The sequence below is a fragment of the Pongo abelii genome, chromosome 14, assembly GCF_028885655.2.
Source record: "Pongo abelii isolate AG06213 chromosome 14, NHGRI_mPonAbe1-v2.0_pri, whole genome shotgun sequence".
Taxonomy (NCBI): domain Eukaryota; kingdom Metazoa; phylum Chordata; class Mammalia; order Primates; family Hominidae; genus Pongo; species Pongo abelii.
Genome location: NC_071999.2, coordinates 26,536,442 through 26,562,253, shown reverse-complemented (window position 1 = coordinate 26,562,253; position 25,812 = coordinate 26,536,442). Strand labels below are relative to the sequence as shown.

The following is a 25,812-nucleotide window of genomic DNA, read 5'->3' as shown; positions in this document are numbered from 1 at the left end:
GATTGTAGTGGCACAATCTCAGCTCACTGAAACCTTTGCCTCCTGGGTTCAAGCAATTCTCTGTCTCAGCCTCCTGAGTAGCTGGAATTACAGGCGTCTGCCACTACGCTGGCTAATTTTGCATTTTTAGTAGAGATGGGGTTTCACCATCTTGGCCAGGCTGGTCTTGAACTCCTGACTTCATAATCCACCCACCTCGGCCTCTCAAAGTGCTGTGATTACAGGCATGAACCATTGTGTCCAACTGCCAGAGGCCTGAGTGAGTTTGGGCACACTCTGTGTGATCGGGCAGAAGAAGGCCTTTGGGAAGTTTAGCTGAGGACAGGGCCTGCAAAGGTGATGGATAGTGGGGGTCTGTCCTGGTCACCAGGCCCTGGGTCCTGCCCACCTGCTTGGTGCTCCCCACCCATCACTCATGATGCTGCCAAGCCCTCTGGGTATTGTGGCCAAATACCCTAGGAGAGAAGCTGATGATGTTTGTTTCTTGAAATGCAGATTTCTTGGACATCCCTGAAAGGTCAATCATGAAAGTCAACTTGGTTTTCTCCCCCATTTGGGTTCAGAATTTAAAGTCCACGCACACAGGCAGTAAGATGATATAGATAAGTCACATCATCACTCTGTTTCAGATGTTAACATGTCTAGGTGGGTTAGGGGTTATGTGAGATCACACAACCTTGTGCCACAAAGTGGAATTCCCAGGCCAGAGGGAGACATTTTCTTGCCATGTTATGATCTTATCATTGAGTTTAAAGGTAATCTTGTTTCATTTTGGATTCTTTCTTATGTTTATATCTTATAAGGGCACTTTGAATTTCCAAGCAAATAATAATTTTGAGTTAGCTTTTAATCATTGACTTCTAGCACAGTTATATGATCAGAAACATGCTGTGTGATTTGATTGCTGTAAAATATATTGAGATTTGCTGGAACAAAATAAGTCAGGTTAATTTTTGTAAATGTACCATGCATGCTTAAAATGAGTGTATCTGCAACATTTGTCCCTGAGATACAGGTTGATGGCCTGATGGCTACATGGATGTGATGGAGATGGTTTACTATTGGGACCTTCCACATCCTGCTGATGTTTTGTTGCTTAGGATATGAATGGCTGAGCGGGGGCTGTAAAACCTAGCACTCTGCTTGGGTATGAGGTTCTTCCTGCCATCCTGCCATCATTTGTTTTTTATGTTTTGTGGCCAAGAGTGACCTTGAGGAATCCTGGGAGCTCAGGAAGGAAGGAGTGCCCAGAAGCAGGGACAGGGAGCTGGTTGGGGAGGACCAGAAATCAGGTTTGTGAAGGTTCCAGAGAGGACCTGTCCTTGGGAGGAGCGTGGGGGGCTGAGATGGGGGAGGGGGCATTGGCATGGTGGGGCACTCATGGGATGTCCATTGTGAGGCCGCACCACCGGCGTCAGGGATTGGTGGAGAGGGAGTATAAAATCCCAGGGTTGCTAAGAGAGGGCCCAGACCGAAGAAGGTTTGGTGGAAAGCAGAACCTTGGTCTCCATCTAACTGCTCCTAAGCCTCACGCTCCCTTGCCCTGCGCGTCCTGTTGCTTCCCTGATTGACCTTCTCCGTGACCTGTAGCTAAACCTTCCACCAGTGCTTGAGAACTTAATTTGAACCGGATCCTTTCCCAGACCCCTTTCTCCTCCTCCTCCTCCTCCTCTTCCACCTCCAGGTGCCCAACAGCCCCCTTCTCCTCCTTTCCCTTCCCTTCCCTCCCCTCCCCTCCCCCTTCCCTCCGCCTCCCCATCCCCTTCCCTCCCCCTGCCCTAAGCCACCCCCGCCTCTGTCCTGGCCGCCTCAGGGCGCCCTGAGAGGACCAGGACATGCCGGGGTGGTGGCTGCTCTTTTGGCTCCTCCTGCTGGGATTTATCAGCCATCACCCCACCTATGTGAGTAGACGCTGGACCCGCGGGGTTTCTTCCTTGTTACCGGGCTGTGTCACGCGGCATGAAATTACACAGCTCAGGCCTGTAATCCCAGTACTTTAGGGGGCCGAGGTGGGCAGATCACTTGAGTCCAGGAGTTGAAGACTAGCCAGGGCATCATAGCGAAACCCCATCTCTACAAAAAATTCCAAAAAAGATTAGTCGGGCCTGGTGGTGCGTACCTGTTATCCCAGTTACTGGAGAGGCTGAGGTGGGAGGATCGCTTGGGCCTAAGAGCTGGAAGTTGCAGTTAGCCGAGATGGCCCCACTGCACTCTTGTCTCAAAAAAACAAAATGAACCAAAACAAAGTGAAATATCTTTTGATTTGTGTCATCTGGTTTGACGCCTTTTTTTTTTTTTTTTTTAAGACAGAGTCTCACTCTGTCGCCCAGGCTGGAGTGCAGTGGCAAGATCTCGGCGCACTGCAACCTCCGCTTCCGGGGTTCAAGCAATTGTCCTGCCTCAGCCTCCTGAGTAGCTGGGATTACAGGCACAGACCACCACGCCTGGCTAATTTTTGTATTTTTAGTATAGACGGGGTTTCACCATGTTCACCAGGATAGTCTCCATCTCTCGACCTCGTGATCCACCTGCCTCAGTCTCCCAAAGTGCTGGGATTACAGGCGTGAGCCACCGCGCCCGGCCAAGATATATAACCTTAAGTGTAAGTTTACTAACTTTGGAAAGTACGTATCCCAGCATAACCCAACCCCCGTTCAAGATCTACATTATTTTATTTTTATTATTTTTATTTTTATTTTTATATTATTATTATTATTTTTGAGACAGAGTTTCTCCCTTGTTGCCCAGGCTGGAGTGCAATGGCACAATATCTCTTGTTGCCCATTGGAGTGCAGTGGCACAATATCAGGTCACCGCAACCTCTGCTTCCCAGGTTCGAGCAATTCTCCTGCCTCAGCCTCCCGAGTGGCTGGGATTACAGCCGTGTGCCACCACGCCCAGCTAATTTTGTATTTTTACTAGAGATAGGGTTTCTCCATGTTGGTCAGGCTGGTTTTGAACTCCTGACCTCAGGTGATCTACCCGCCTCGGCCTCCCAAAGCGTTGGGATTACAGGCGTAAACCACCGTGCCCAGCCAAGATCTAACTATTATGTCACCCCAGAAAGTGAACTCTCACTCTTCCCGGCCAGTCTCTTTCTTATCATGGGTTAGCTTGTTTATTCTGGAATTTCGCGTATACAGATGCATGCCATGCCATAGGTACTCTTTTGTGTCTGCCTTATTCTGCTCAACACCATGTTTCTGAATCATTACCATTGTTGTATGGTTCTCTAACTCCATCATTTGCATTTCACACTCGGCATATGCTGAGTTCAACCTGTTGAAGGGCTATCTCTGTTTAATTCACCATCTTGAAAGAAACATTTAAAATTGAGATGTTTTCAAAAATATATAGTTAAATCCTGAGGAATCGATGTAGAAACGCTATCACAAACTGTCTGAACTTACTCAGGGGAAGTCTTCTTCTTCACTCACATAAGAGTCTAATGGAATTAATATCAACAATCTTAGAGAAATCCCACACTATTCGTGCCATTTTCATGATCTCCATGGTAAGTTTTTTTTTTTTTTTGAGATGGAGTCTCACTCTGTCACCCAGGCTGAAGTGCAGTGGTGCAATCTCGGCTCACTGCAACCTCTGACTCCCCGGTTCAAGTGATTCTTCTGCCTCAGCCTCCCGAATAGCTAGAACTATAGGCACGTGCCACCAGGCCCTGCTAATTTTTTGTATTTTTAGTAGAGATGGGGTTTCACCGTGTTAGCCAGGATGGTCTCAATCTCCTGATCTCATGATCCACCCACCTCGGCTTCCCAAATTGCTGGGATTACAAGCATGAGCCACCGCGCCCGGCCCACCTTGTTAATTTTTAAGCACTAAAATTTGATACTTATTTGTGAATGAAGTAATCTCTTCATTGTTTTTTTTTCTTTTTCTTTTTTTTTTTTTTTACTTATGCTGAGCTTTAAATGACAAAGATTCACATAATCCAAGAGGGAAGTATTATTTAGAGGGATTCTTTTATCATGTGATATATAATAAATACATCCAATGTTACACATCAATTTAAAAAACAAGTGAATAACTTTAAAGAAGAGATAACTACTGGCCAGGCCCAGTGGCTCACACCTGTATTCCCAGCACTTTGGGAGGCCGAGGCAGGTAGATCATGAGGTCAGGAGTTGGAGACCAGCCTGGCCAAGATGGTGAAACCCTGTCTCTACTAAAAATACAAAAATTAGCCAAGCACGGTGGCAGGCACCTGTAATCCCAGTTACTCAGTAGGCTGAGGCAGGAGAATCGCTTGAACCTGGGAGGCAGAGGTTGCAGTGACCTGAGATCATGCCACTGCAATCTAGCCTGGGTAACAGAGCAAGACTTTGTCTCAAAACAGAAAAGAAAAGATAAGATAATTACTTTATACTTAGCTTGTCTTACCCATGAGTGATGGGCTGCATGTGGCCCAGGACAGTTTTGAATGCAGTTCAACACAAATTTGTAAACTTTCTTAAAACATTATGAGATTTTGGCCAGGTGCAGTGGCTCTTGCCTGTAATCCCAGCACTTTGGGAGGCTGAGGCAAGCAGATTACCTGAGGTCAGGAGTTTGAGACCACCCTGGCCAACATGGCAAAACCCCATCTCCACAAAAAATACAAAAATTTGCTGAGTGCACTGTCAGGCATCTGTACTCCCAGCTACTCAGGAGGCTGAGGCAGGAGAATCACTTGAACCTGAGAGGCAGAGGTTGCAATGAGCCGAGAGCACGCCACTGCACTCCAGCCTGGGTGACAGAGTGAGACCCCATCTCAAAAACAAACAACAAACAAAAACAAAAGCAAAAAAATGGCCGGGCACGGTGGCTCACACCTGTAATCCCAGCACTTTGGGAGGCCGAGGCAGGCAGATCGCCTGTCAGGAGTTTGAGACCAGCCTGGCCAACATGGTGAAACCTCATCTCTACTAAAAATAAAAAAATTAGTCGGGCATGGTGGCAGAGACCTGTAATCTCAGCTACTCAGGAGGCTGAGGGAGGAGAATGGCTTGAGCCCAGGAGCTGGAGGTTGCAGTGAGCTGAGATTGCACCACTGCATTCCAGCCTGGACGACTGAGTGGAGTGGAACACTGTCTCCAAAAAAAGGGAGCTTTTTTTTAGATCATCAGCTATTGTTAGTGTTAGTGTATGTTATGTGTGGCTCAAGACAACTTTGCTTCTTTTAATATAGCCAGGGAAGCCAAAAGATTGGATATCCCTGCTTTATACCAAGAAAGATGACACCCCACATTTGCAATGCCTAAAAACACTACCAGCCATCTGAAAAACACAAGACTTCTAACTTCTGTTCTTTTTTGTAGCAATGGAATCCCACGGTGATATCTGAGGGATGTGGTTACCTTTTGGAGGAGGTTGACGGTTTCTAAGGATGATTCTTTCTGAGTGAAATATTGTCAGTGTCATTGACCTTTTCATTATTTCAACTATTATTATTCCAGGTTATCAATTCTCCACCTGATCATTTTCATCCTGGGACTGACTTTTGTGGAATTCCTTGGATAGTTATCATTATTGTGTTTCTGGGAATTTCTACACTTGCTATTTTCCTCTGGAAAACTAGCCTTTGTGTGAGTATACTAACTTTCTGTAGAGGTATACTTGTAATCACAAATAAGAAGAAATTATTTAAAACAATTCACGTTTCTGGACTTCATTATGAATATGTGGTTTTACCCAAAAAATCAGGGAAATGATTTATTAGCATAAGAATTATGAAAATATCTGCCATTTACATTATGAAAATTAAATAGGTTGGTGTTTGTTTAATAAAATGTCAACAGACCTTTTGGTCAAAAATAACTTTTTTTAACCTTAGTGTTATTTATCAGAAATGGAGTATGAGGTTTCATCACTTAAGTAGGAAATTCTTTCTAAACTCTTCTGCTCTATAGTTCTACCATATGGGTGGAAGGAAAGCTTCCAGTCTCCTCTCTGAAGATTCACTGCAGAAATGAGCTGACAACAGACAGCTTAACAGGAGAAGAAAAACATAGAACAGGCATAAACATGGGAACCAGCTGAAAAATGAGACTGCTAGAAGGGCTGGATGGTTGATGCTTAAAGAGCACCCTCTTCTGAGGGAAGAGGGAGATAGATGGAGATGTAGGCCATTTAGAGGGGCAGCAAATGATTTTTAGGGGAAATGGAAGAGCTCAAGGAACAAACAATTGGCCTGAGACCAAGTTCCTCTGAGGTCATAGGGATGAGGTGACAAACTGCCAGAAGGTGAAGGGCAGAACTGCACTGCATCTCATGATGCAGAGAAAGCCCCAGAGAATCTCTTAGAACTGCCCTCCAGAGAATCAATGAAAAGTGTGTCTGGGCAGGGTAATTTTGAATGACATCATTCAAAGTGCATGTTCCCAGTTGCAACTGGGGAGAGATCAGTATGTCAAAAGTCTGTACTTGGTAAGAATTTGGCTGCTAAGTTGTGCCATAATTTGTCTTTTGAGCCTTTTTTCCATTGGGTAAGTTGAGCTCTACATTTTCTCTTGCCATTCATGGCAGTAAAAGTGTGGTTGTCTGGGGGCTGAACCTCCTTCTGAACAATGATCCAAGATAAAAGTACTAATACCACAATGCTTTTTTATATTCAAGGGAAGAGGAAGTATGTTTCAGTTTTACCACCTAGATAATTACACGTCATTTGGCACTGCCTTTCAAGATATGTAGAAAACAGAAAATATATGAGTTATGAAGATATCGAGGAACATTTAACATTCTCTATGCCACTTAGTCCTGAAGAGAGAATTTTTGGTATAAATTGGAGGAAGATTTTTTTTTTTCCCCAGCCCCGAGACGAGTCTCCCTGTGTTGCCCAGGCTGGAGTATAATGGTGTGATCTTGGCTCACTGCAACCTCCACCTCCTGGCTTCAAGTGATTCCCCTGCCTCAGCCTCTCAAGTAGCTGGGATTACAGGTGCCCACCACCATGCCCAGCTAATTTTTGTATTTTTAGTAGAGTCGGGGTTTTACCATGTTGGCCAGGCTAGTCTCAAAACCCGACCTCAAATGATCCGCCTGCCTCAGCCTCCCAAAGTGCTGGGATTACAAGCGTGAGCCAAAACGTGAGCCGGGGGAAGTTTTTAAATTTACCACTTTTTAAAAATTCTATTTAGGAAAGTTCAGTTGAGCTGTTGGACTTGGACAACTTCACACCTTCTCATCTTTGTCCTTATCATCTAGTCATCTATACCACTACCTCCTAAGCAGGGACATCATGGGTGCCATGAAGCATTCATGCATGATGGCATTTCCTTGCTTCTCATTTCTTCATGTGTTTGACATTCCTCCTAGCTCCAAACTGGGCCAGCTACCTTTCCTATGAAATCTAGCAGTAGCTGTGGGATAGATGTGGTTGCTTTTTCATCTTTTTAGATTACCCATGCTTCTCTCGAAATCCTAGTACATGTTTTGTTTTTTATCCTATGTGCAGAAATCAGAAAAGAACAAATTCTGCAAAGAATTTGAAAGATATTATTTCAGGCCAGGTGTGGTGGCTCATGCCTGTAATCCCAGCACTTTGGGAGGCTGAGGCAGGTGGATCACTTGAGGTCAAGAGTTCAAGACCAGATGGGCCAACATGGTGAAACCCCATCTCTACTAAAAAGACAAAAATTAGCCAGGCATGGTAGCGGGCACCCGTAATCCCAGCTACTTGGGAGGCTGAGGCACAAGAACCGCTTGAATCTGGGAGGTGGAGGTTGCCGTGAGCCAAGGTAGCGCCACTGCACTTCAGCATGGGTGAGAGTGACACTCCGTCTCCAAAAAAAAAAAAAAGTTATTTCAATGACTACCTCAGGAGATTCATAGGTATCTGACCCACATCTGAGATGGGATTTGCATTGCATTTTAGCTATGATGAGAACAAATATTTAATATCTTAGAAGATTAAAAGCATACTGTGATAATACGGAAATCTTGGTGGGAATTCAGTCATTAGTGAGAATGTTTTGCGTTAGGTTCAAACCAGCCTCAATGAAGCTGATGTGAGGGAAGGGAAAGTGGACTCTGAGTAGAGCAGGGATAGAAGGAAGATGCTCCAGTGCAGATCAGGAAGGAGCAGAGGGTGAAATGTTACAAATTCTAGAACTCGGAGAGCTGAAGGTAATTACTTCCTTTTCAAGTTGTGAAACATGTTAACCTGTGGTAAAATACTTATAACATGATAATTACCATCTAACCATGTTGAAGTGTACAGTTCAGTTGTGTGAAGTATATTCTTTTTTTTTGAGACGGAGTCTCACTCTGTCACCAGGCTGGAGTGCAGTGGTGTGATCTCGGCTCACTGCAACCTCTGCCTCCCGGGTTCAAGCAGTTCTCCTGCCTCAGACTCCCGAGTAGCTAGGACTACAGGCATGCACCACCATGCTCAGCTAATTTTTGCATTTTTAGTAGAGACGGGGTTTCACCATGTTGGCCAGGATGGTCACCATCTCTTGACCTTGTGATTCACCTGCCTCGGCCTCCCAAAGTGCTGGGATTACAGGCGTGAGCTACCGCACCTGGCCTATTTTTTTTTTTTTTTTTGAGACAGAGTTTCAATCTTGTTGCCCAGGTTGGAGTGCAATGGCACAATCTCAGCTCACTGCAACATTTTCCTCCTGGGTTCAAGTGATTCTCCTGTCTTAGCCTCCCGACTAGTTGGGATTACAGGCACGCACCACCTCTTGGTGATCTCGGCTCACTGCAACCTCCGCCTCCCGGCTTCAAATGGTTCTCTGCCTCAGCCTCCCGAGTAGCTCGGATTACAGGCGCCCGCTGCCATGCCCGGCTAATTTTGGTATTTTTAGTAGAGACGGGGTTTCACCATCTTGGCCAGGCTGGTCTTGAACTCCTGACTCCGTGATCCACCCGCCTTGGCCTCCCAAAGTGCTGGGATTATAGGCATGAGCCAGCGTGCCCAGCCATCATTCTTAAATTATTATTTCCTAGGTGTCTTTCCTCAAGACTGTCTTAAAGTCGCAAAATGTACATGACGGATCCACAGATGTACAGCGGAAAGCCTGGAGGTCCAATAGCCGTAGCCAGGAAGGTATGGCTCTGTTGGAGTCCCCATAGTGTGGAAATGAGTTTGCCCTGGAAAGGGAAAGAACAGCTTCTTGCCCTCAGGTTTCTCACCTTCTCCTCTCCTCACTGTCACCAAGGGCCAAGGTCCATTTGTATGCACACAAAGAAAAGGGTTTCTTCCTTTCCAGGAATTAAAATTGGCCTGGAAGACCTCTTTACTTCACAGAGACATATGGAAGCCAAAGTTCGAGCTGAAGTCCATAAGGTGACAAGGAAGGTCAACAGTCATTACAAAATCAATGGACATAGGAAGACTGCCAAAAAAAAGTAAGATGTGCCTTGACACAAATACTGCTTTATGAACCGTGTGCCAATCAAAGTAGACAACTGTAAAGTCCTTGAGAATATTTTCTACAATATTTGTGGCAAATTTAGTGGGTTCAAAATTGAGTTTGTCCTTTCTGCTTGATTAGTTTAATCTGTATAATTCCTTTCCCTTCCTACATTCTTGTTTGTAATTTTTTCGGGGGAAGAGGAGGTGCTAGTACTGGCATTGGTTTTCCTCTTTTTTTTTTTTCTTGAGACGGAGCTTTGCTCTTGTTGCCCAGGCTGTCGTGCAATGGCACAATCTCAGCTCACTGCCTTTTGGGTTCAAGCAATTCTCCTGCCTCAGCCTCCCAAGTAGCTGGGATTACAGGAGCCCACCACCACACCCAGCTAATTTTTGTATTTTTACTAGAGATGGGGTTTCGCCATGTTGTTCAGGCTGGTCTTGAACTTCTGACCTCAGGTGATCCACCTGCCTCAGCCTCCCAAAGTGCTGGGATTAGAGGTGTGAGCCACCACACCCAGCCTTTTTTTTTTTTTTTTTAATTTTGAGATAGAGTCTCGCTCTGTTGCCCAGGCTGGAGTGCTATGGCGCAATCTTGGCTCACTGCAACCTCTGCCTCTCAGGTTGAAGCAATTCTGCCTCAGCCTCCCAAGTAGCTTGGATTACAGGTGTGTGCCACCACACTCAGCCAATTTTTTTTTGTTGTTTTTGAGACAGAGTCTCACTCTTTCACCAGGCTAGAGTGCAGTGGGGTGATCTTGGCTCACTGCAACCTCCGCCTCCCAGGTTCAAGCGATTCTTATCCCTCAGCCTCTTGAGTAGCTGGGACTACAGGCATATGCCACCATGCCTGGATAATTTTTGTATTTTTAGTAGAGGCGGGGTTTCACCATATTGGCCAGGCTTGTCTAGAACTCCTGACGTCATGATCCACACACCTCTGCCTCCCAATGTGCTGGGATTACAGGCGTGAGCCACTGTGCCCAGCCCAATTTTTGTATTTTTAGTAGAGACAGGGGTTCACCATGTTGGCCAGGCTAGTCTTGAACTCCGGACCTCAGGTGATCCGCCTGCCTCAGCCTCCCAGCGTGAACCACCGCACCCAGCCTGGATTGTTGAATTCAATGCTTGGGTCACCTCCAGATTCATTTTCACAGTCTTTCACGTTTTGGTCATATTACATTGTATTTTGCTGCCATATGACTGATCTTTTTTTTGTTAAATGTGAGATACTTGTTAAAAAATATTTAGCAATGAATTGAGGCCTAGTAGCATGTTATCTTGCTGCAGAAGAGATGGGAGTCTACTTCTGGGGGATGGTCAGGGGTCCTCCATACAGGCTGCAATTGAGGTCGTCAGTGCAGGCTCAGTCCCTACAAAGGCCAGGTATTTCCTATCCACCTCTGTTCTGATGTGTGACTCTTCTGGGTCTCAACCAGAGCCAGTGGACTTCAGTACGGGTCGCTTTCATTGGCAGACCCTCAATCCACTTGGTTTTCATCTAATCGCATGCATGTGTGCAAAAGCTGCTCTGCTTCTTTGCATCTCAGTAGTCCCTTCTGGAATTCAGCAATGAAACTCAGGGAAATGGGTTCCAAATGCGAGGATGTCTTTCGTCCTGGGTTTCCTTCTTCTCCATCTTGACCTCATGTCTGTTTACTGCCATGTTAGCAATTTGATGTATTCAATCATGGGTTTTATATTCTGTTTGGTGTCCCCCATTGTTCTCATCGGAGATCAGAAGTTTCAGATGCACTTATGCCAACTCAAGATTAGAATGCTTCCTTAGCTTCCCTCCAGAGTCAGGTTTTGTGTTTGTAGTTCCCAAGTGCACAGCAGGAGTAGTGAGGTCCTCACTGGCTTCTCATTTGCATTAATCTGTGAGCTCATTTAGCGTGGGGACAGGACCCTGCTCCCATTGCATTCTCAGCACCCCACCACACACTCCTTGTTTGAGGCCACTCCAGAGAGCATGTGCTGAAGGATGCCCTGTGGTCAGAAACAAGTTCATTAACTTTCTCTTTGAAGTGTTTTTGTCCCTGTTTCCTAGCGTTCTGGGAATTTTACACATCCTTCCTATAAAACCAAGTATCAGGTGAGGTCCTTAGGATCAGGACCATGAATCAAGTGGTGTGAGGGCAACACAGCAAACTTAACTTTTTAGGCCATTTCCTTTTTCTGCCCTCACTCTCTGTGAACTGAACCTTGTTAAAAGTCAGTCAACACCAGGGTGGATGGTTTGCAGTTGTCATCTATTTTCAGGACATAACACCCTGACTTAGGAACCATTCCGATCATTTCTAATTCAATAGATGCGCCCAGCATTCAGGTTGCCTTTTCTCTCAACCAGGATCTTTAAAGACGACGACAAGAGTTCCAGTCCTGAATCATGGCAAAGTGCAGTAGTGAACTGCAGGGTTAATGACACCATATTCTGGAAGGATCTCTCTATGGCTGATGGTCTCAGTTCCGGCATCAGCCTCTGACTGAGAATCAGGCCTCCCACAGGAGGAGTCAGATGAGGAGCAATCCTCTGCTTCTGATGGAGTTAGTTGTGATGAGTTGGTGAGGTCTGGTTTTTCACACTAAACTAAAATGAGGTTTCACTGTGTCAAGCACAAGACTGACCCCAGAGACACACATAGTGCACCTCACAGAAGCTTTTAATAGTCTTTATTTACTAAAGAATAGGACTAACTATAAAACTATGAAGATGAGCTGGAAATGACAGGTGACTTGCCAGCAGGCCAGAGTGTGATTTTTCTTTGTCCCTCAATGGGAGGTGTCAATTCTCCCTTTGATTATGAGAATCAGTTGGTTCATTTATGGGAAGGTTGCAGGGGGGATCTTTGAATCACAGCCTTCGGATGCCAGAAGGGCAGAGGGAATCCCACATGGGCTGGTGGATCTTGTGTGTGCATTTCCCTCCCTTCTAATCTCAGGAAACAAAACATGAAAGAATGTGAGCAAGCAGAAAACGAGAGGCAGCTATCAGAGGCAGAGGAGAATGGGAAATTGGATATGAAAGAAATACATACCTACCTTGAGTTCAGAAACTGAACCCCACCCTCTTGGGAAACCCCCCCTCTTGGGAAACCCCCATTGGAATGTTGTTTTTAACCTTTGTACAATGTTTAGACCCAGTAAATGCAGAAATAGAAACAAATGGTCAGAGGACATATCCAGAGAGAGAGAGACAGAGTTGACAAAACAGAAAACAAAGTACCTTAAGATTTACCAGTGACCAAAAGATGTGAAGTAGCAAAACGTCTCCTGACCCCATTGCCAGCTAGACTGTGTGGAAACTCGGTTACCAGCCATTCTAGGGGTGGAGTGAGTTGTTGTCATCCTTAGGAAAGTGTGTTGTTGTAGGATCAACCACATCCTTCAAAAGGACTATGCCTGTTTATAAGCCCAGCTGTTTCTGCCCTGTGAAACACGGCAAGGATATTAATACAAAGAGAATAGAGCTTTATGATAAAAGATGCTCAATGAAGGATGAATTAGGGATATACTGAGAATGGGGAAGGAAATTGTCAACTCAGAAGTCAGCAGGCAGTAAGCAAAAGAGGAGGAATCAATACAGCAACAGTTTGGATCAGACTGTACTGTTTTTGTTTTTGTTTTTGTTATTTTTTCTGAGGTGGAGTCTCGCTCTGTCACCCAGCCTGGAGTGCAATGACGTGATCTTGGCTCACTGTAACCTCCGCCTCCCAGGTTCAAGTGATTCCCCTGCCTCAGCCTCCCGAGTAGCTGGGATTACAGGTGCCTGCCACCACACCCGGCTAATTTTTTGTATTTTTAGTAGAGATGGGGTTTCACCGTATTAGCCACAATGTTCTCAATCTCCTGACCTCATGATCCACCCGCCTCGGCCTCCCAGAGTGCTGGGATTACAGGCGTCAGCCACCGCGACCGGCTCAGACTGTACTCTTATAGCCATCTGAAATACGTTTTCTAGGTATAGATAGTGTAAGGGTACAGTTGTGAGGATAACAGAAACATGGCAGATTATTTAAAATCATCCTGAAAGTGGTGCTTTATCTGATGAAAGTGATTGTAATCCATAGGAAACTGTTTCAACGCATGCAAGAGTGGCGGCGGCGGGCAGAGGACTACTACAGATGCAAAGTAAGGAGCTTCCTCCCCGCAGTTGCGCGATAGTTCAGTGCTGATGCAGATGATGCCATGGCCCTTAGACTCTCAACATTCAATTTCTCATGTGTTGGCTTTTTCAGATCACCCCTTCTGCAAGAAAGCCTCTTGCCAACTCAGTAAGTTTGTTTGTTTTCCTTGCTTTTGGACATAGTCTGCCAGGTCAGGACATGGATGTATTTTTCTCCCCACAGCTCTGTGCTCAAGCCTTGCAAAGGGGGAAGGCAGAGAGGAAGGCTGCCTACAAGCAGCACAGGTAGGTCATTGTGATGGACATTTTAAAGGATGTTTTTGTTTTGAGATAAAGCTTTGAGCATCTAGTAAAGAACTTGGTGTTTTAATTCTTCAAGTCAATTCTTTCTCTGTCTTCTAGGTGTCAAATGAGGCAAAAGCAGAGAGTGCCAGAGAGACACATGAGTCAGGAGCCAGTCCAGGGACGACCGGGCCTAGAGAACCCTTTCTCGATGGGTAGGAGCTTGCTGTGAAGGCAGCCACTTAATTTCTGCTGCACAATTCACACACCTTGCGTCTCCTTTTGGGGATGAGGGCTCGGGTGGGGTGATTGTTATGTTTCCTGGAAACAATTCCAAGCACTTATAAAGAGAACAGTTGTCTCGCTGGGTGGCAGGACCCTATTTTTCTCAGGTGCCCCAGCTGAATGGCTCTTGGCTAGTCCCCTGTGAATGGTGGAGCTCAGGCCGCTCCACTGACTGTGGACGTTGCCCCACCCTGATGTCTTGGTTACTTTTAATTGAGGAGATGAACCTAGAAGGCAGATGGGCCAGCTCCCGTTTCCACCTTGACTCAGTGTGAAGGATTTATTTTTCTTTCACTTGAGAAAACAACAATAGCACTTTAGAATGGGAGCCACATGTCCTGATGAGAGCAGAGGTTTTCTGGCCGTGTCTTCATGGATCAATATTGTAGCTTGAGATCTGCTTTAAGAAAAGAAGCATTTATTTACATTTTGGAACTTCCTTCATTCTTTTTGTTTAAGTTGTTTATTGTCAACTATATAACTCCATTAGTAAGTTAAATTTCTATGTAATCCTACTCCTCTAACATTTGAAGTGTAACCCTAAAACTTTCCAGTTAATTTCTGTAGCTCTAACCTTTTCTCATGACTGTTCATCTCTTTATGTCCATTTCTGTTCATAAGTATTGATAATACCTGGCCAGGTATGAAAGTTAGATTAACTATGAATCCACAGAATTTTAAGTGTCCCTATGGCTTGAAGAAGAGGAGCAGTGCTGTTCCTGTCCAGGGTTTATTGATATTCTTCCAACCATGGCTGTTCCTATTTTAATTTTGAGTCTGTGCTCACATGATGAGTGATTTCCTCTGATATGTACTGATTTAGAGCTCATTTCCAGCTGGTTAGAGCCCGACCTGTTCACAGCCTGTTGAGAGTTAAGAATACCCCTGGACCAGGGCTCTGTGGTATCTTCCTCAAGGATGAGGCTCCAGAGGGCTCCAGAGTCCTCTGAGGCATGTGGTCAATAAACCCTGTGCCTCTGGTAAGGGACCTGTGTGGCAGAGAGTGAGATGGCAGCGGAGGGTGTGGAGGGTTTCTTATTCTGCACAGAACATGCAAGCCAGATTTAGCCCCATTCCCTTCTCTGGCCCTTAGCAGATTCAGGACCTCATTCGGTTCCCATGAGGAACAGCAACGGCGTCCCAGCTGAAAACACAGAGAAGACAAAGGTAAATGCTGGGGACGTTTTCACTCTTCTTATATCAGGACACTTTGGTCTTTTCCGACAACGCCCTCTCCTGGCCTGGCCTCTGCTCTGTGGGTTCTGTGGTGTCTTTTCTGTCTCGACTTCTTGAGAAGCAAAATCTTCTCCATGAGCTTTCAGGCTTCTCCATTCCCAGCTGATCATCGTTGGTGGCACCTCCAGAATCCATAAAAGCTCAGGGACCGAGGGCTGAAGGGCTTTTACTGTTCTGTTTCCAGAAATAACACGAGGAGGCACCACTGACCTCCAGTACTGTAGGTCTCATGGCGCGGTGAACTCTGACTGATCCACCTTACCCAAGATGTTGTGGGGTCTCATTTCCGAAATATGTGGGATTTTCTTTTGCTGTGATTTTGTTTGCATTCTGCTATAATGTAGGTGATTAACGTTTGAAATATCTGCTGTATTCCCAGAAGTGAAAATAGTGAAAACGCATTAATCTAACATTAATTTGTGCTTTGTGCAATTTTGAATGCTCTTTGACAAGGCCAATTCCATAGTTCATCACAGTCCCATCCCTGTTGGTAACCGTGTTGTGCAAAAACACCTTCATACCCACCCAATGGGGCCCCTGATCTAATATTCTAAGTGTCAGAGGTTCCATATTTGTAATAGCAAATAGGCCCTGACTGTAAATTAGTGAAGAGCGAATGTAACTTATTACCTACAGGGACAATTCCAAATGAAGGCCTTAAATGATGCTCAGCTAAGCTGGTTCTTCTGTGGCCTCTGTACCTTGAAAAGCTGCCGAGTCCTATGATTACACATGATGGGACTTGTACACTGGAAGTGAAACACAGTTTTAAAACTTGCTTTGTTTAGAATTCTCACCTCATTTTTCCATGGACAAAAGTATTCTTTATGTCCTAGTGCACTTACAATTTGGTATTACCTGGGAGTGAAAAGAAATATTACAGCCATGTCTAACTGACTTCTTGAGGTAAGATTGTTCTGTCAGAAATCCCTCTCCCAGTTCCCCTGAAGCTCTTCAGGAATCCACATCTCTCCAGAGCTCTTTGTTCTCATGGGTGGCACCTCCAGAGTGAAGAAGATCCTTTGTCAAGAAGGGAAACAGAGGGGAAATGAGAGGGTCCCGCAGGCAGAGCTGGAATCTACTTCCACTCTGCCTCTTGCAAGCTGTGTGACCCTGGGCACAATTTCTCCTTCCTCTGGAAACCTCTGTTTTCTTAGATTTGGAGCAGGGTGGTCACACTGACCTTGCAGAGTTCTGAGAATCAGAGACAGAACATAAAAGGCCTGGAAAACATTCTCCAAAAAGAAGCTGCAACATGTGTGGACAATGGGCTTTTCATGCCTCTCTTACTCTCTGTTGACCTGGTGCAAGAAACATGCTCTGGTGATGGCTGTGAGGGAGGAATGAGGATAGACATAGACACTCCTGTGTCTCAAACATGCTTCTTTGTTAATCTGTTATGAATCTGTCATGACTCTGTCTTCCCTGGGGCAGGACCCCAGCCTGCCTACATTTGCAAACAGACATAGTGGCATGTGGAGACAACAGTGTGTCCCAATGACTTTTCTTTACTCCCCAGCTGTGGGCAGTACTCAGTGGAAGGGTGATATTATGACACTGATACTGCTATTTTGAAACCTGGAGGGTGGAAAGGTGCAAAAATCTATCACAAGCAACAGAAGGTGCAGCCTGTGTTGGTGGCGGTAATTTTGTCCATCAAATGAATATGTGTGAAAACATTTCCTCCTTTGGCCCTACAGGTCAGGATGGTGGCAGTGGAGCACCATCATTCCTCAGGATTGCCCTACTGGCCCTACCTCCCGGCTGAAACTTTAAGAAAAAGGATGGGCCGCAAGCCACCTCCTCCTATGCAGTGTGATCTGAGAGGTCAACCACGTCCATCAGTTAAACGATGTCTGAGACCGCTGACTCTTTCTCGACTACAGTGTCCACTAGGACCTCAACCACATTCTACAACTGATGATTTTCTGAGAAGAGAGACACCTCAACACGAGTGTGCCCTGGGACCTGATCCACTTCCTCGAGCTGATGATTTTCCGAGACTCAAGACACCTCCCGAAGGTCTTTTCATACCAATTTCCCCTTCTCCAGTTGATGATTCTCTGAGCCTCAAGACACCTCCCGAGTGTCTTCTGGTACCCCTTCCACCTTCTCCAGTTGATGATTTTCTCACACCACAGGCACCTCCCATCAAGCGTCGTTGCCTGGGACCTGTAGCATTTCCTCGAGCTGATGATTTTAGGAGAACCAAGGAACCTCCCGACTGTTTTTTCATACCACTTCCACCTTCTCCAGTTGATGATTCTCTGAGCCTCAAGACACCTCCCGAGTGTCTTCTGGTACCCCTTCCACCTCCAGTTGATGATTTTCTCACACCACAGGCACCTCCCATCAAGCGTCGTCGCCTGGGACCTGTAGCATTTCCTCGAGCTGATGATTTTAGGAGACCCAAGGAACCTCTTGACTGTTTTTTTGCACGCCTTCCACCTTCTCCAGTTGACGATTCTCTGAGCCTGAAGACACCTCCCGAGTGTCTTCTGGTACCCCTTCCACCTTCTCCAGTTGATGATTTTCTCACACCACAGGCACCTCCCATCAAGCGTCATCGCCTGGGACCTGTAGCATTTCCTCGAGCTGATGATTTTAGGAGACCCAAGGAACCTCCTCACTGTTTTTTTGCACGCCTTCCACCTTCTCCAGTTGATGATTCTCTGAGCCTGAAGACACCTTCCGAGTGTCTTCTGGTACCCCTTCCACCTTCTCCAGTTAATGATTTTCTCACACCACAGGCACCTCCCATCAAGCGTCGTCGCCTGGGACCTGTAGCATTTCCTCGAGCTGATGATTTTAGGAGACCCAAGGAACCTCCTGACTGTTGTTTTGCACGCCTTCCACCTTCTCCAGTTGATGATTCTCTGAGCCTGAAAACACCTCCCGAGTGTCTTCTGGTACCCCTTCCACCTTCTCCAGTTGATGATTTTCTCACACCACAGGCACCTCCCATCAAGCGTCGTCGCCTGGGACCTGTAGCATTTCCTCGAGCTGATGATTTTAGGAGACTCAAGGAACCTCCTGACTGTTTTTTTGCACGCCTTCCACCTTCTCCAGTTGATGATTCTCTGAGCCTGAAGACACCTCCCGAGTGTCTTCTGGTACCCCTTCCACCTCCAGTTGATGATTTTCTCACACCACAGGCACCGCCCATCAAGCGTCGTTGCCTGGGACCTGTAGCATTTCCTTGAGCTGATGATTTTAGGAGACCCAAGGAACCTCCCGAGTGTCTTTCCGCACCCCTTCCACCTTCTCCAGTTGATGATTCTCTGAGCCTGAAAACACCTCCCGAGTGTCTTCTGGTACCCCTTCCACCTTCTCCAGTTGATGATTTTCTCACACCACAGGCACCTCCCATCGAGCGTCACCTGCGACCTGTAGCATTTCCTCGAGCTGATGATTTTAGGAGACCCAAGGAACCTCCCGAGTGTTTTTTCGCACCCCTTCCACCTTCTCCAGTTGATGATTCTCTGAGCCTGAAGACACCTCCCGAGTGTCTTCTGGCACCCCTTCCACCTTCTCCAGTTGATGATTTTCTCACACCACAGGCACCTCCCATCGAGCGTCGCCTGGGACCTGTAGCATTTCCTCGAGCTGATGATTTTAGGAGACCCAAGGAACCTCCCAACTGTTTTCTCGTACCACTTCCACCTTCTCCAGTTGATGATTCTCTCAGCCTCAAGATACCTCCCGAGTGTCTTCTGGTACCCCTTCCACCTTCTGCAGTTGATGATTTTCTGAGACCACAAACACCTCCCGTCCAGTGTCACCTGAGACCTGTACCATTTCATCGAGCTGATGATATCAGGAGACTCAAGAAACCTCCTGACTGTTTTGACTGTTTTTTGTTTTGTTTTGTGTTTTTTTGTTTTTTGTTTTATTCTGTGGCAGGAAGGGGCCTGGTGTGTTGATTCAATTTATTGATCATTTTTACAACACATAAATTCATTTAAGTATTGATTGTGCACCTATCATATGATACGCATTTTTTCATCACTCCCCCACTCCCAGAACCCTAAGCTTTTCTCACTGTTAGAACTCCTAGTTTATTTGTATTTCAGTCACTTTGACTATAAACTCCTTTAGTGTAGGTGCTTAGATTTTTTTCCACTGCTTAGCTCCCAATGCCTGTATAGAGTAAGCTCTTTTTTTTTTTTTCTTTTTGTACCAAATGCCCAATGGCCAATTTATTCTGTTTCAATAACTAGGCATCATTTTCAAAGGGCCATATACTGACAACAGACTGCCCAGAAATTATCTCCCTATGTAGGAAAACTACAGAAGACAAGTTCTTAGATTTTTAATGCCCAATACAGTAGCCATTAATGACAGGTGACTACCGAGCCTTGAAATGCGATAGTCCAAATTGAGATGTGCTATAAGCTTAAATTACACACCACGTTTCAAAGCCATAAGACCAAAAACTGTAAAATAGTCTAGTAATTTTATATTTATTATATATTGAAATGATATTTGGTATTTTAGATATATTGAGTTAAATAAAAGTTAAATTCACCTGTTTGGTTTTTTACTTTTAAAATGTGAATTCCAGAAAAATTTTTTTTTTTTATGAAGTATTTATTGATGATTTTTGGGTGTTTCTCGGAGAGGGGGATGTGGCAGGGTCAGAGGATGATAGTGGAGAGAAGGTCAGGAGATAAACACATGAACAAAGGTCTCTGGTTTTCCTAGGCAGAGGTCCCTGCGGCCTTCTGCAGTGTTTGTGTCCCTGGGTACTTGAGATTAGGGAGTGGTGATGACTCTTAAAGAGCATGCTGCCTTCAAGCATCTGTTTAACAGAGCACATCTTGCACCGCCCTTAATCCATTTAACCCTCAGTTGACACAGCACATGTTTCAGAGAGCAGGGGGCTGGGGGAAAGGCCATAGATCAACAGCATCCCAAGGCAGAAGAATTTCTCCTAGTCAGAACAAAATGGAGTCTCCTATGCCCACCTCTTTCTACACAGACACAGCAACAATCTGATCTCTCCTTCCTTTCCCCACACTTCCCCCCCTTCTTTTCAACAAAACCGCCATCGTCCTCATGGCCCGCTCCCGATGGTCGCTGTCTGTCTCTTCGGAGCTGTTGGGTACACCTCCCAGATAGGGTGGCTGGGCAGAGGCGCTCCTCACCTCCCAGACAGGGCGGCCGGGCAGAGGGGCTCCTCACTTCCCAGACGGGGAGGCCGGGCAGAGGCGCTCCTCACATCCCAGACAATGGGTGGCCGCGTAGAGGCGCTCCTCACATCCCAGACGGGGCGGCCGGGCAGAGGCGCTCCTCATATCCCAGATGATGGGTGGCCGGGTAGAGGAACTCCTCACATCCCAGACGGGGCAGCCGGGCAGAGGCGCTCCTCACATCCCAGACGATGGGTGGCTGAGTAGAGGCGCTCCTCACATCCCAGACAGGGCGGCCAGGCAGAGGCGCTCCTCACTTCCCAGACGGGGCGGCCGGGCAGAGACGCTCCTCACTTCCCAGACGGGGCGGCCGGGCAGAGGCACTCCTCACTTCCTCCCAGACGGGGTGGCAGCCAGGCAGAGGTGCTCCTCACTTCCCAGACAGGGCGGCCGGGCAGAGGCGCTCCTCACTTCCCAGATGGGGCGGCCGGGCAGAGGCGCTCCTCACTTCCCAGACGGGGTGGCTGGGCAGAGGCACTCCTCACTTCCTCCCAGACGGGGTGGCAGCCAGGCAGAGGCGCTCCTCACCTCCCAGACGGGGTGGCCGGGCAGAGGCCCTCCTCACTTCCCAGACGGGGTGGCTGGGCAGAGGCGCTCCTCACTTCCTCCCAGATGGGGTGGCAGCCAGGCAGAGGTGCTCCTCACCTCCCAGACGGGGCTGCCGCGCAGAGGTGCTCCTCACTTCCCAGACGGGGTGGCTGGGCAGAGGCGCTCCTCACCTCCCAGACGATGGGCGGCTGGGCAGAGGCGCTCCTCACTTCCCAGACGGGGCGGCCAGGCAGAGGCGCTCCTCACTTCCTCCCAGACAGGGTGGCAGCCAGGCAGAGGCGCTCCTCACCTCCCAGATGGGGCTGCCGGGCAGAGGCGCTCCTCAATTCCCAAACGGGGCGGCCGGGCAGAGGTGCACCTCACCTCCCAGATGATGGGCGGCCAGGCAGAGGCGCTCCTCACTTCCCAGACGGCGCGGCCGGGCAGAGGCACTCCTCACTTCCTCCCAGACGGGATGGCAGCCAGGCAGAGGCGCTCCTCACTTCCCAGATGGGGCGGCCGGGCAGAGACGCTCCTCACCTCCCAGATGGGGTGGCCGGGCAGAGGCGCTCCTCACTTCCTCCCAGACGGGGTGGCAGCCAGACAGAGGCGCTCCTCACTTCCCAGATGGGGCGGCCGGGCAGAGGTGCTCCTCACTTCCTCCCAGATGAGGTGGTGGCCAGGCAGAGGCGCTCCTCACCTCCCAGATGGGGCGGCTGGGCAGAGGTGCTCCTCACTTCCCAGACAGGGCGGCCGGGCAGAGGCGCTCCTCACATCCCAGACGATGGGCAGCCGGGCAGAGACGCTCCTCACTTCCTATATGGGATGGCGGCTGGGCAGAGGCGCTCCTCACTTCCCAGATGGGGCAGCCAGGCAGAGGGGCTCCTCACATCCCAGACGATGGGCGGCCAGGCAGAGACGCTCCTCACTTCCTAGACTGGGTGGCGGCGGGGCAGAGGCTGTAATCTTAGCACTTTAGGAGGCCAAGGCAGGCGGCTGGGAGGTGGAGGTTGTAGCGAGCTGAGATCATGCCACTGCACTCCAGCCTGAGCAACATTGAGCACTGAGTGAGCGAGACTCCGTCTGCAATCCCAGCACCTTGAGACAGAGTCTTGCTCTGTTGCCCTGGCTAGAGTGCAGTGGTGCCATCTCAGCTCACTGCAACCTCTGCCTCCCAGGTTCAGGTGATTCTCTTGCCTCAGCCTCCCGAGTAGCTGGGATTACAAGTGCGTGCCACCACGCCCAACTAATTTTTTTGTATTTTTAGTAGAGACTGGGTTTCACCATCTTGGCCAGGCTGATCTCAAACTACTGACCTCGTGATTCACTTGCCTTGGCCTCCCAAAGTGTTGGGATTACAGGCGTGAGCCACCGTGCCCAGCCTGTGGCTGTCTTTCTGTAAGGACATCAGTCATGTCAGACCAGGGCCCACCCTACCCCAGTATGACCTCATCTTAATTTAAGTATACATTTGCAACAATCCTGTTTCCTAATGAAGTCAGTTCTGAGGTACCGAGAGTTAAGATTTCAACATCTCTTTCTTGCATAGGGAGGGGAGACTGATTTAGCCCCTACCAATAAGAGAAAAAATATTATAGCACAGTCTGGATGTAGTGATTTCTTTCTGCAGTCCACACACACACACACACACACACACACACACACACACACACAGCGCTGATGCAAGCACATGCTGTCAATGCAAAGGAAAAAGACAGATGTCTCCCTACGCCTTTCTAAGCTTTTATATATTATACCTCACATTGTCAGCTCTAAAATCCTGTATCTAATACATTTATCTATCTAATAGATTTGTTAGATCTAATACATTTATTTATTTGGTAATAAATAAATAATAAATTTACCAACTGTCTTGGTGAAAAGGAGTTCATGCTGGATGACGGATGAGGCCTTGAATAATGGCCTTCCCTGCCACTATGGCCACTCTCCACTCAAGGATCTATTGTACAAGCATTGGGGTGGCTGGGGGCAGAGATGACTGACATCTACCAGCCAGTCAGCCGGTTCCTCCGTCTACCTGCTTAGTGAGTGTCCTGTCTATACCAAATCTTCTCTAGTGGCAATGATGTGAGACACAAAGATCTGCACATTTTGCGGCCACTTCCAACAATTCATCTACATGCTTCTTCCCAGACCACTTTGTCTCTGATCATCTAAACTCGCCCCTTCTAAACCCCAGACCAAGACCAGCCAAGTTATTTGCCACTACATGGAAGTCCATATATACCCTTACCTCATACCACTTCTGGCACACAAAGTGGACAAACAAGCGTACTGCTCACAGCTCTACCCTCTAGGAGGGTTTCTCCTCATCATTGTCCTTCAGGGCCACCACTGAGTTGAGCGGTAGTGTTGACAGCTATCCACTCTCAGGCAGCATTGATTATCCAAACCAATCCATCCACGAACCAGGAATAAGCTGTGTTGTTCCTCCTTCATCAGTGAATCATAGAGTTCCCTCACTCCTGCCCCCATATTTATCGATGTGAGCTGAGAGACATGTCAGGACAGCAGAGGTAGGTGACATGGAGCTCTGGGCCACCCTATACCTTCTGGACTTGCTCAGATCTGGTCCTGAATATACCATTTCCATCATACCTTATCACCTTGTTGGATCTGACAATGTCCAGCTCGTAACAGTAAACTCGTATCATATAATCACTGGATGTACCACTTTCAGGTGCTTGATCTCTCTTGACCCCTTATCACATCAGAAGCTGTTTTTTTGAGTGGTGAGTAATTAAACAATAAATAGTCTCTTGAATGCAGTAGACATGCCTTTCTCCAGAACCCTACCCATTCTGTACTGCAAATCTATTAGGGTTTGTCCAAGATTTCCTATACCATCCTTTTCTACCATGGATACCCCGAGCACTGTTGGATCTGTTGAATTATATGGCCTCAACAGCAGAGTACGTTGTCCTGAAGCCTAGAATTTCTGCAGTTTTCTTCTGCTTTGGGTTCCACTCAAAACTGGTAGACTTTTAATGACCCAAGAAATGAGTCAAAGAAATAATCTCAAGTGCAATATTGGCTGCCTCCTAAAATTCAAAGTGGCCCACCAAACAATATACCTTTTCATAGGGGTAATTGTTTACCTTAGGATGCTGCAAACCATGGGACTCCTAAAATCTTCACCAATATGGCAGGACTTTGATACTGTAAATGATTTATGTTTTACCTTCATGTGTTTTACTATGACATCCAGAGTACCGGCCACTTTCTGTTCACCAAGTCCAATTAGCATAATGTCAACAACATAGTATACCAACATGGTATGTCAAGGTGACAGAGAGAAAGAGAATACATATAGCCTTGGGGAAAGACAGTGAATGTGTACTCATATCCTTTCTTAATGAGACAGAACTGATCTTGACCATCCTTGCTGAGGAGGTTCGAAGATGACTTGTTTGCCAGATGGATAGCCACAACCCAGGAACCAAAGGCTGTGCTGCTCTGTTCCAGTAAAGATACCACATCCAATTCGGTAGCTACATACAATTGGGACTGCAACTTAGATAACGTTCCGGTAGTCTGCTGTTATTCATGAAAATCCACCTGTTTTTTGCAGAGACCATGTAGACAGACTGAATGGGGATATGATGAGGATGACCACCTCTGCATTTGCTAAGTTCTTGAGAGTGGCATCGATCTCAGCCATTCCACTGGAATAGGGTATTGCTTTGATTTGCTGTCTTAGGTGGGAATGGGCACTTTCTGGGTTTCCATTTGTTTCTTCCTTCCTGGTTCTTATTTCACAGGTCAGGAAGCAAAACGTGAGGGCTCTACCAGCTGCTCAGTCTATCCTTTCCAATTAAGCACACTGGAACTGAGGAAGCAACGACAGGGTGAGCCCTAACACCCTCATCATCACTGCTGAGCCTGCCTTGACAAGAACTCCATTTATCACCTGCCTCCATGATTTCCCATCCTAACTAGCTGTCATCATGGCATTCCAGGTTCTGCTGATGTCATTGTCAGGTTAGACCCTGTATACCCTGAAAACTCTGTATATTTCCATTTTCTTAGGGTAAAGTTACACAGGTCCCTTTGGGGGAAGGTTTGTGGCACTGCAGGGTTCTTTTTCAAGGCGGCCCAGCCTCCCCTTCAATCACTAGGCCAGGGGCCCGAGAACTGACTCAAATCTGGGAGCTAGGTGAGGGATTATCATTTTTCTTTTTGGCAGCAGACATCAGATTTCAGCTTACCTTCTCTTTAATATTTTTTCTGGTTACACAAGTCAAGAAATATTCACAGTGGGTACTCATCTATCTTTCCTCTAGAAATACCCTATGTGTACAGCACGCTGGCTGGCACCTTGGCCTTGCTGCCATATGGTAGTCATATTCACTTTGTGGTGGTCATATTCACTTTGATGGCCAAATGCTGCGACTTGGCCTCTGCTACTCCAAAATATCTTCATCTTCAGTAATATTAGAGAGGTCAGTTCTGTGGCAGCATTTCCTACTGTGAACCATAGACCATGGAAGACAATCACTAGTGAGATTCCCAACAATGCTGGTGGCCCCTCACCAGTGAGTTTCTTGTTTTTGTACAAAGGGCATGTCCTCTTGGCCTCACAGGGAACAAGATCAGGGTCTCTGGTCTTGCATAATAAATCCTCCCTGGACTGTCTGACTCCTTCCTCAATACCATGCCATGGCAAATATGGCGTCTTTCCCTCATTGACTATAGGCTGTCATCTTATCCAAGCTTCAAGAAACCTGCTGTCAGGATGCAGAGTATCAAAAAAGGACTTTAACTTATCTATTTATTTTTCGAGATGA

At 47.0% G+C, this 25,812-nt stretch overlaps 2 protein-coding genes across 15 annotated transcripts in view; one reads left to right on the top strand and one right to left on the bottom strand.

Annotated features, from left to right (window-relative positions):
* LOC100450382 (protein mono-ADP-ribosyltransferase PARP4) overlaps positions 1-19,815 on the top strand; it is a 74,915-nt gene extending 55,100 nt beyond the window's left edge. Inside the window, exons 1-11 of one of the 9 annotated variants that reach the window (XM_063714735.1) lie at positions 1,382-1,901; positions 5,454-5,582; positions 8,950-9,049; positions 9,213-9,351; positions 13,426-13,486; positions 13,594-13,629; positions 13,705-13,766; positions 13,884-13,978; positions 15,142-15,215; positions 16,985-17,306; positions 17,426-19,815. In XM_063714735.1, coding sequence (XP_063570805.1) covers positions 1,836-1,901; positions 5,454-5,582; positions 8,950-9,049; positions 9,213-9,351; positions 13,426-13,486; positions 13,594-13,629; positions 13,705-13,766; positions 13,884-13,978; positions 15,142-15,215; positions 16,985-17,306; positions 17,426-17,478 — 1,137 coding nt within the window. In that variant the 5' untranslated portion in view covers positions 1,382-1,835 and the 3' untranslated portion in view covers positions 17,479-19,815. Of the gene's footprint in view, positions 1-1,381; positions 1,902-5,453; positions 5,650-8,949; positions 9,050-9,212; positions 9,352-13,425; positions 13,487-13,593; positions 13,767-13,883; positions 13,979-15,141; positions 15,216-16,984 lie in introns of those variants that run through there. The other 8 variants (XM_063714728.1, XM_063714727.1, XM_063714734.1 and 5 more) reach the window with 8 other exon arrangements.
* The window catches only part of LOC100460674 (mitochondrial intermediate peptidase-like), a 171,778-nt gene that overhangs the window by 44,180 nt on the left and 101,786 nt on the right, over positions 1-25,812 (bottom strand). The window contains exon 19 of one of the 6 annotated variants that reach the window (XM_063714720.1): positions 13,601-14,445. The exons of the other annotated variants lie outside the window; for them this stretch is intronic. Within the exon in view, the coding sequence (XP_063570790.1) occupies positions 14,419-14,445 (27 nt within the window). The 3' untranslated portion in view covers positions 13,601-14,418. Of the gene's footprint in view, positions 1-13,600; positions 14,446-25,812 lie in introns of those variants that run through there. 6 annotated transcript variants of the gene reach the window in all.